Raw genomic sequence first — 10,553 nt, forward strand, 5'->3', positions numbered from 1 at the left:
ACTAAAACTAATCCTCATTGACCATCAGTTGTTACATGAGTCATTGTAACTCATTACGACTTATATTGGTCAACCAAAGTTAGACTTCATTAATCAAAGTCAAACTTAGTCAAATCCAATCACTCGTGACTAGAGGGTAAACGAACTGAGCTACTGTTAATGAGCTTGAGTTCGAGCCTAAAAATAAGCTTGTTTAGTAAATAAGCCCGAGCCGAGCTTCACTTATCAAGCATCAGCCCGCGAGCCTAAAAAAACCCATTATTTATCATCATCATCATACTCAGTTAATCCCACCAAAAGCAAAGCAAAGGTTGGATCTGAGGAAGTAAGATGTAGCAATCGGGAGAAAGACCGATTAGTGCATGTACCCTTTTATCTTTCAGCTATCAACGCCACCACATGATGGATGATTAACCGTCCTCAACTTTTAACGTTATTTTCAAGAAATTAGTAAAATAACGTTAAAATTAGTGCACTTTCATTTTTGCCACCCGATGGCCCACACATATATACATTATATGCCATACAGTAAGCGGGGCGTAAAACCCATTATTTGTGTAATATTTAATAATAAATTAAATAAATAAAATCTATAATATAATAATAATAACCTTAATAATAAAATAACAGACTATATAATTTGATTTTATTATAACTTAGTTTTTTTTATTATAAATTGATATATGTAAAGATTGTGTTATCTTATTATGACTTAATTAATATATTATATTAATGTTTGAAGACAATATTATTATAACTTGATATATGTGAAGATTGTGTCATCTTCTTCCGTATCACCCTTTGGTTAGAATTGCTTTTTTTTAATCTAAATGTCATTCTTCCGCATCACCATCTCAAATTAGAAATCAAATTGCTATCACTTCGACAAATCGACCAACGATTTGAAAAGGCATTACTCGATCAAACTGGCACCCTTTGGTTAGAATTGTTTTCTTTTTTTTTTTTATCTAAATCGTCATTCTTTCGTATCACCCTCTCAAATTAGAAATCAGATTACTATCACTTCGACAAATCGACCAACGATTTGCAAAGGCATTACTCGATCAAATTAGAAATCAAATCGCTATCACTTCGACATCGCTTTCTGATGTTGAACACTTGAACCCCTCTGTTTCGTCACTGTGAACCTCATTGCCTCACGCCACCGCACGGATTGTGTTCGAGTTTTAGAGCTTGACGCCACTGTTGTACTAGTAAGTTTTGAATAAATTAAATGGAATTCTAGATTATATATACACATATTTTCTTATATAAATACAATTTGTGTTTTTTATATATTTAAAATTTAGGATTTTAATTAACATGTCAGGAAGCTGAAATTCATCACGATCAAAGGTCTCTTGCAAGGTGATTGAGTGATAAGGAGGAGTAGATTCTTCAGGTGGGAAGTCAACAGCAGTTGGTCAACAAACTTGTTTGACTTTAAGCACTACAAAAGGTAATTTACTTTTTTTTAGTATGCCATGTAGTTTTCAATTTATTTAATAAGTCATTCTAGTTAGAGGGAGTTTTTGCATAAATAGGGGAGTTGAACCCCAAAAGAGTGAAACTAGGTGGGCTGCAAAATAATAAGCGTTCTTAGGTAGTGCGCAGTCCGCTGTTTGAAGTTAATAGCTTTAGAAGTCTGTTGTTTGGATGTTATACCTTGTAGAAGATAGCTGTTTCCAACCTATACATACCAGAAGTTTGTTGTTTACAAGCAATATATTGGTTATAGGTTAAAATTTAAGATATGGTATCTGCATGTGTAATGTGTAAATAGACAAACAAAACTCAACGTACCTCAGTTCCTGAATATGCCTTGAGAATTTTATTCGCAACAGCACCAGCAACAACTCTCCCAATTGTCTCTCTAGCTGATGATCGACCACCACCCTACGATCCATCAACATGTTTTAAGTGTGAACATTCAAGTGTCCATTGGCATAACACATCTTCATATGTATTTGTTAAAAACTGGATGTACCTCTACTGATCTTGTACCATATTTAAAGTCATAAGTTGCATCAGCATGAGACGGTCTATAAGCCATCGACATTTCACTGTAATCCTGAAAGTTAGTAAAATAACCCCTTGATGTACAATTCTCTTTTTTTAATGAAAGCAAATTTTAACCAACCCGACCCGACCCGACCCGAAACCCATTCTAACCCGGACCCGTTTCAACCCAAACCCGTTTCGACCCGAACCAAAACAACTTTTTTGGTAATTGACCCGTTTCGACCCGAACCCGTTTTGACCCAGGTCCGTAACGAGCGTCGAAACGTAAGAAGTCGTAAATATATAATATTTTTATTATTAGTCGAAGTTGTCCGTAACGCGCGTAGGTCTTTTATACTTCTTATTTTGAAACAGCGAACTTTTATACTTCTTACTTTGAAACAGCGGACTTAAATACGGTATTGGATCCAAACAGCGAACTTAAATAATGTCTTAGTTTGAAACAGCGGTCTTCAAAATTATGCACTGTCGTTCAAGTCCCAGGTTACAAAGAATCTGCAGTTTATTACCAAATAAAAGCAAATTCACAGATTGCCCTTGCACTTTTATTTCTTTTAATTTGCAATTATGCTTGTGACGGGTCGAAAGAACACAAACACACTTACTGGGTAACACACCCCAGTAACATGTCAAACTTTATTTGGTTCTGATGACCAAAAAACAATTGTAACAGGTCAAATTAAAGAACCCAAAAACATTATATTAGGTCTAACTACTAAAGCTTATTTGTAACGGGTCAAATGAACCCAAACATACAAGATTAAGACAATTAAAAAATAGTGAACAAAGTGATGGGGGAGGTCAACTCTGCAGGACATGTTTTACTATTAGCCAGCGGCCCTTCATTATTCCTTCAATACCAACATAAATTTTAGTTATTTTAAATAATTTATTTTCTCTCATTATTAGCCTACTTAGTTTATGCATGTTTGTTGTTAACCAGGACTTCACAATGAATTTGGATAAGAGCTGGACTAAAATCACTAATAAAGTAGATCCAAAGTTCATAAGAGGAGCCATAGCTTTTGCAAAATGGGCTGAAAGATATGCTGATACTGAAGGTCAGATACATTGTCCATGTAGAAATTGTGTGAATGCAAGAAGACATGTTCCCGATGTTGTTGCTGATCATATCATACAATATGGTTTTGAACCAACATACAATGTATGGATATATCATGGTGAACATCTGCCAGGTTATGAAACAGACACAGAAGAAACAAACAGTGAGTTTGAAGAAAGTGATAACGAATCAAACGACGGTGTTGGTGAGTTACTTGATGATGCTTTTCCTACGGGTGGCAATACCGAAGCCGAAAACTTTAGGGACGGTGCTGATCAGCGTAATAACCCAAATGTGGAGAAGTTATTTGTCGATATGATGAAGCCTTTATACCCAGGGTGTGATGAGTTTTCTGTACTAGGCTTTTTATTGGAGTTGATGAATGTCAAGGTAACATGTAAAATGACAAATGTGTCAATGGATATGATTCTGAATTTATTTAGTCGGGCTTTCAAGGACGCAAACTTGCCGAAGAACCATTATGAAGCGAAAAAGTATTTACGTACTCTCGGACTTGGATACGAATCTATCCATGCGTGTAAACATGATTGTGTATTATTTTGGAAAGAAAATGCAAATTTACAAACTTGCCCAGTGTGTAGCACTAGTCGTTATGAAGAAAACAGTAAAGGGAGAAAGAAGCCGGTAAAAGTCTTGCGTTACTTTCCCATCACAAGTAGACTTAAGCGTTTATATGCATCGAGACACACTGCTAAGGAAATGTTATGGCACGATCAATACAGAACCAAAGAAGAGGGAGTTCTTAGGCATCCGGCTGACGGAAAGGCATGGGAACACTTTGATACAACGTTTCCCGATTTTGCAAATGATCCTAGAAATGTTCGCCTAGGGCTTGCAAGTGATGGTTTTAATCCTTTCGGTGCAAAGAGTCTCTCCTATAGTATGTGGCCTGTTGTGCTCATACCATACAATATGCCTCCTTGGAAGTCTATGGTCGATGCTTCATTTATGTTAGCATTGTTGATTCCTGGAAAAGATTCACCAGGAAAGGATATTGATGTATTTTTACGTCCGCTTATAGATGAGTTGAAACTTCTGTGGGATACGGGTGTTGAAACATATGATTGCGAATCAAAACAGACATTCAACATGCGTGCTGCACTTCTGTGGACAATTAATGATTTTCCTACGTATGGTTACCTATCCGGATGGAGCACGAGTGGATACAAGGCATGCCCAATATGCAATGAAGATGCAAGTAGTATATATATACGAGATAAAATAGCATTTGTAGGCCATAGGAGATTTCTCCCACTTGATCACTCTTGGAGGAAAGCACGAGATTTCAATGGACAGAAAGAGACTAGGCTTGCACCTAAACCTGTCAATGGAGATGATTGCTTACGTCAGTTAGAACATCTCACTATACATCAACATGGAAAACATAAGGCTCATGGAGGTAAAAAAAGAAAACGGAACCCACACGATTTAAATTGGTCAAAGAGAAGCATCTTCTTCGAACTCTCATATTGGCCTAAGTTGTTGATTCGTCACAACATTGACGTGATGCATGTTGAGAAAAATGTGTGTGAGAACGTGTTAGGAACCTTGTTAAACATAGAAGGAAAGACGAAAGACACTGACAAAGCTCGACTAGATTTGGAAGATATGAACATACGTAAAGAGCTTCACTTGGTGAGGAAGAATGATCATTGGGTTAAACCACATGCTTCGTACGTTTTAACTCGAGATGAGAGAAAACAATTTTGCAATTTACTTAGCTCAGTGCGTTTTCCAGATGGGTATGCTGGAAATTTAGCTAAAAATGTAAGTGTTGAGGAAGGTAAGGTATATGGGCTTAAATCACATGATTGTCACGTCTTGATACAACGCATCATTCCTATTGCAATTCGTCCCTTTATGACAAAACAAATTCGCGATGCGATAGTGGAGCTGTCTCAATTTTTCAAGAAACTTACTGAAGTCACATTACATGTCACAGAGTTGGAAGCGTTACAAAAAGATATAGTCAAGATTTTGTGCAAGCTTGAACAAATATTTCCCCTGTCATTTTTTACAGTTATGATGCACTTGTGTGTGCATCTTCCTCAAGAGGCAATTTTGGGAGGACCTGTGCAATCAAGGTGGATGTATCCGATCGAAAGATACCTTGGCCATTTAAAGAAATATGTTGGAAACAAAGCAAAACCCGAAGGCTCGATAGCAGAAGGTTATGTTGTTGAGGAAGCTATAACATTTTGTTCACACTATTTACGAGGTGTTGAATCAAAGTTGGATAAACGTGATAGAAATGTTGACAAAACCTCTAGTGATGCTCGAAGCTTTGCGTTAGATATTTTTAGATTGAATGGTCGAGGTATTGGGAAGAAAGAAGTTCATATGCTTCCTACTAATCTAATGAAGAAAGCAATATGGTTTATCTTCAACAATTGTCAAGAGGTTCAACCGTACTTAGAGTAAGTTTTTTTTTTTAATATTTGGTTGTATATTAGTATTAAGTGTCACATGTTAGTAAATTTATAGTTTATCTACACGTGGCAGGGAACACTTACAAATTTTACAAAATCAACATCCGGAATCATCAGATTTTTCTGAGATGCAACAGTCTACATTCCCGGATTGGTTTGCAAAACGAGTAACAATCCACTCTATTTTACTTACTTTACTTTGTGATATTGTACTGCAGTCTAATAACATGATTACTATGTTGAAAATTGACAACAGGTTCGAGAGATGTATGTGCTAAATCCATCTCAAATTAATGAGGAGTTATATGCACTGTCTTGCCTTCCTGATAGTCGAGTTTCGTCACAAAGGGGATACATAGTGAACGGAGTAAAATTTTTAGTTAAGTCAAGCGATGACTGCAGACAAACACAAAATTGTGGAGTTACGGTACCGGGCGTTCATAATGATATCGAGGACGATTACTATGGATACCTTGATGAAGTCATTGAATTGTCATTCATAAGAGGTTATCATATTATTTTATTCAAATGCACATGGTTTGATACTGATCGACGAAGAAAGCACGTGATATTTGAACCTCATTTCATAAGCATAAACACGTCCCGACATGCTTATAAGGATGATCCTTTCATTTTAGCAAACCAGGCAAAACAAGTGTTTTATATAAATGATATACTTAAACCAAATTCACAATGGAAAATCATTGAAAGAATTACCCATAGGCACTTGTGGGATATTCCAGAAAATCAGAATGAAGAAGATATGCTAGTAGATGTCAACCTTCATCGTGAAGATGTTGAAGATGAAATTGTTGAAACTATTGATGTTCAACATCATTCTGATGACACTATAGATGGTTTTATTACTGATGAAATAGATGATTCTGATCATAGCATGGAAGATTTTGGTTCAGAGACAAATTTGGATGAGTCAGATGCTGATAAGCCCAATAATGAAATTGAAAATGACGAGTCAGACAATGATGATTGATAATGTTCATTCTATAAATTTTGTAAGAGTTTTGATTATTTAAATTTCACTAAGTACTTGTCTCTTACTAATATATATGTAATAGTATAATTGTTTTACGTTATCTAATCATTTAGTATAAATATCATGTTTGCAGGTAAAAGTTTAATTATCAAGGAAGGAATCACACGTAGTATTTAATAAAGTTTGGCAAAGTTGAACAACACTCGATTTTGGTTTGGATTGGGCTCAATGATGTGTTTTAGAGGCTTGTGCTACTTGGACATGTGAAGGTTGTTAATGTGCTACAATTGGTTGATTTAGATGCTAATAATTTTTATTATGTATTATCTTGAACTTTGCACTTATTTTATGTTCATTTAGACTAATTTTGGAAATATCATGTATTATGTTAAACGTATAATGCATATGTTTTTTTTTAAATAGTGTTTTGGTTATCCTTGAACTTATGTCTACAAATAAGCTTTGTGCACTAAATAATAGTGTCCAATATGGTTTTTACAAGTACTTTAGAGACTGATTTCCAGTCTTTAGTTCTTTTATAACAGTTGATCGAATTCACCAGGGTGTAAACAAGCCGAGCCGAGCCCAAACTTAACTATGCTGGAGCCTGATAAGTGAAGCTCGTGTTGGGCTTGTTTATAAAAAAAAAAATCTTTTCTTAAATAAATACTAGTCCACAATATCGTATGTTGCAATAAATATGAGGACTAATTTTGAGCCCGTAATTTCTTCTTTAAAATACAATGATTTGTATCGATTATTAGAGACTAATTATCAGTCACTGTTTCTTATGTCTGTATAAAACTTTGGAGACTGAAAATCAGTTCCTAATAAGTTTTCAAAAAGTTTTAACATATTTGGACACTGAAAATTAGTCACCAATCATTTTCTACATAAAAAGGTATTCAAAACTGAATAGCAGTCCCTAATTATGGTTGTCTTGAAAATATTAATAACTTATATTCAGTCCCTAATATGTTCCATCTATATTGGAGACAGAATATTAGTCTCAAACATAGATGTGTCATTTTTCATTATAGAGGGAACATATTTGAGACAAAAATTTAGTAGTCAATAATCGTCCTTCCAAAACGCTATACCATGAAAACATATTTGCGACTGAAATTCAGTCTCAAATAAGGTGTTTAGATATTAGAGACTGATTTCTAGTAACTAATATATGGTGCATAAAAATTAGTCCCTAATATTATCAGTGACTGATAAATCAGTCTCTAATGTTACGTATTGGAGACTGATATATCAGTCCCTAATAATTTAGTATCTAATGGTCACTTTTCTTGTAGTGGTAATGTGGTCAAAACATGGTGGATACACCGCTGGTACTTCCTATATATAAGTGTTTTCACTGCGTTACCAAACTTTCGTAAAACGTGCCATGAGAAACTCAGTGTTTTGCAGACCTATTTAGACCTAATACAAACATTAAACAACTCACAAACGCATTATATCCGATTATCCACGACGAGACTTCATTCTTAGCACGCTACTTTCGTCTATCTGTTACTTATGCTATTCTTATACTCATAATCGTTTATTAGATCAATCGTTCGCCCTTATACCTCAATTATTCTCCGTCGTCTCAAACTTCAAAGCTTCAATTTTAAACAACCCTCTTCTGTTTGCCAAAACCCTTTCAAGTCTTCCTTCTAAATAAATTTCGGAACGAAATTTCCTAAAGGAGGGGAGACTGTAACGCTCCGTGTTTCCATAACTTTCCTAATTTAGTAATCGAGACTTAAAAAAAATCTATTTTTAGAAGCTTGCCTCTTTCGAAAATTATAATCCATTATATCGTCGGAAATCTTTTATCTTTATTTTAATTCGTTATAAATATGGTTAATTTCTCATTGTTTAATTAATTAAATTACTTAATTTTACAATTTAAAAAGTTTACTTTTATAATAATCTAGTTAACCTCGTTAAATTTTTAAAATGAGTAAACTAACCTAGTTAATTCTGTTGTTAAGTTGGCTCTTTTAAAGATAGCTTAACCTAACCAAATTAATCAAAACACAGGGACTAAATGTGCAAATTCTGAAACTATTAAATCAGGTTAACTAAATAAATAGGACTGCCCAAAACCCTAGCAGCCACAAACACACGCACATCGGTCTCTCTCTCTCTAATCCGGTGACCGGACTTGAGCTCCGGCGACCTCCCACGTCGGCGTCCTCCTTCCTTCCAGCAACCCAACCTCGCGCAGCCACTCCTCCACAGCCCTCATCTCTGCTGAACGAACAGCCGGCCACCGTTAGTGGTGGCGGCGCACGGTGAGTGAGAGAGAGAGAGAGAGAGAGACGCAGAAAGAGAGAGAGACGGCGGACGGCGGCGACGCACGGCGTCGACCCGGGGAGAACAGCGACGGCGGCGGCGCTCCGGTCAGTTTGTCCTCAGTTCAGTTCCAGGTTCTGTTTTGCTTTTATTCGATTCAGATTTCGATTCAGCTGGTCCAGTTTCGGTTCAGGTTAGTCTTAACTCGAGTTTTGGTTCAGGTACGAGTTTTGACTCTTCGGTTCGGTTTCGGGTTCCGTATGACGGTTCCGCTCTCGTTTCAGTTTCAGGTTTGATTTGGGTTTGTTTCGGTTCAGTCGGGTTATAATTGTTCGGGTTCACTCGGTACAGTCGTTTCGGGTTCAAGCTCGGTTCGTTTTGGAGTCGGTGAACTTGGTCAAGACAGACAAACGGTCAAACCGGGTCGGATTCGGTCAAACCAGTCAACTGGTCCGCGCGGGTTACTCGCGAGACACGGTATAACATTTACGGCATTATTACTATTATTTCTTTTGTGTTTTATTTATTTATTTTTTTTACTTATAAGTATTCACTAAGCAAACTCGAACCGACACCTTTGATTTTAATGATATTTTAACATTTGACCTGAATCTTATTTATATTGTTGTTGTTTGTTGAATTTTGAAATAATAATCGACACTTTGGTTGTCGGGATCGTCCAAAAACAGAGGAAACTCTGCCCGTTTTTCGTTAAATTCCGTAAACCAAAACGCGATAGCTTTATAAATCGAAATCTATCAAATTCTATAAAATTTTATAAAATAGATATAAAGGTATGGTTATTTTGACAACATTTCAACAATACTCTCGATAGACTTAGTTGAGAATTTTTACTTAAACTATATAAACTATATAAATTTTTACTTAAACTATATAAATATACATTTGTATAAACTACATATACCTTAAATCCCACTTCAAATCCTCCGTCAAAATCCCGTTTACTCATGCACCATCGTTTGCTAATATAGGGTGACCTCGGTGCTCCGTCCTCCTAAACTCGCACACTCGTCAACACTTGGATAATCGGAAGACTTAGCAATTATGTGAGTATACTCGTATTCCCCTTTTTACTTTTACCACTTTTGGGGTGTAACATGTTTATCTATCAACAAACTTACACATGAACATTTTGCTTAAACACATGAACATTCCTATAACATGCTTGTATACGTGATGGCTTGATGCTTTAAACTTGGATTAATCTTATGTGTTGAATTTATCATTAACTTCGTACGAGCCAAACCGTGACATATGTAGCGCTATAGGATTAACGACCCGCCTCTTTATCTTTGGTTATGTCATGAGCATATTGCGTTTCCTTGGTTTGATATGTTAGACACATACCATGTTTAGATGTTTATCTTGAATCACATGCTTGCTATGAGGAATTGTTTAAAACTTATCTTTTGCTATGTATGTATCAAACTTGTATACTCGCCTTTGCTTTTGCATTGAATTGTATTTTTAAACATGTTACAGGTTGATGATGACGATGCTATAAAAAGAAGTAGCGTTGATGCCTAGATACACATATAGACGTTTAGGTTAATATGTTGTATCAAATTTTGCTTATGTTGTTATGTATTACTTTTGGAACTTGTTGTCATTTGAGTTTATGTAATGTTGACTATTTGAAGTTATGAAATGAAATCGGATTATTTAAATACCTGTCACAATTATTAGCGTTATGATGTCTCGAGCAATCTTC

At 35.7% G+C, this 10,553-nt stretch overlaps 1 protein-coding gene across 1 annotated transcript; it reads left to right on the forward strand.

The window, feature by feature from the left end:
* The first annotated feature begins 805 nt into the window (after positions 1-805).
* On the forward strand, positions 806-6,831 carry LOC110909781. The gene is made up of 6 exons (XM_022154542.2): positions 806-1,214; positions 1,331-1,459; positions 2,966-5,523; positions 5,609-5,702; positions 5,792-6,548; positions 6,663-6,831. Exons 3-5 carry the CDS (start codon positions 2,975-2,977, stop codon positions 6,524-6,526), a joined length of 3,378 nt encoding a protein of 1,125 aa, XP_022010234.2. The 5' UTR covers positions 806-1,214; positions 1,331-1,459; positions 2,966-2,974; the 3' UTR covers positions 6,527-6,548; positions 6,663-6,831.
* The last annotated feature ends 3,722 nt before the right edge of the window (positions 6,832-10,553 follow it).

Source organism: Helianthus annuus, chromosome 15, assembly GCF_002127325.2.
Source record: "Helianthus annuus cultivar XRQ/B chromosome 15, HanXRQr2.0-SUNRISE, whole genome shotgun sequence".
In the NCBI taxonomy this organism is placed as follows: Eukaryota; Viridiplantae; Streptophyta; class Magnoliopsida; order Asterales; family Asteraceae; genus Helianthus; species Helianthus annuus.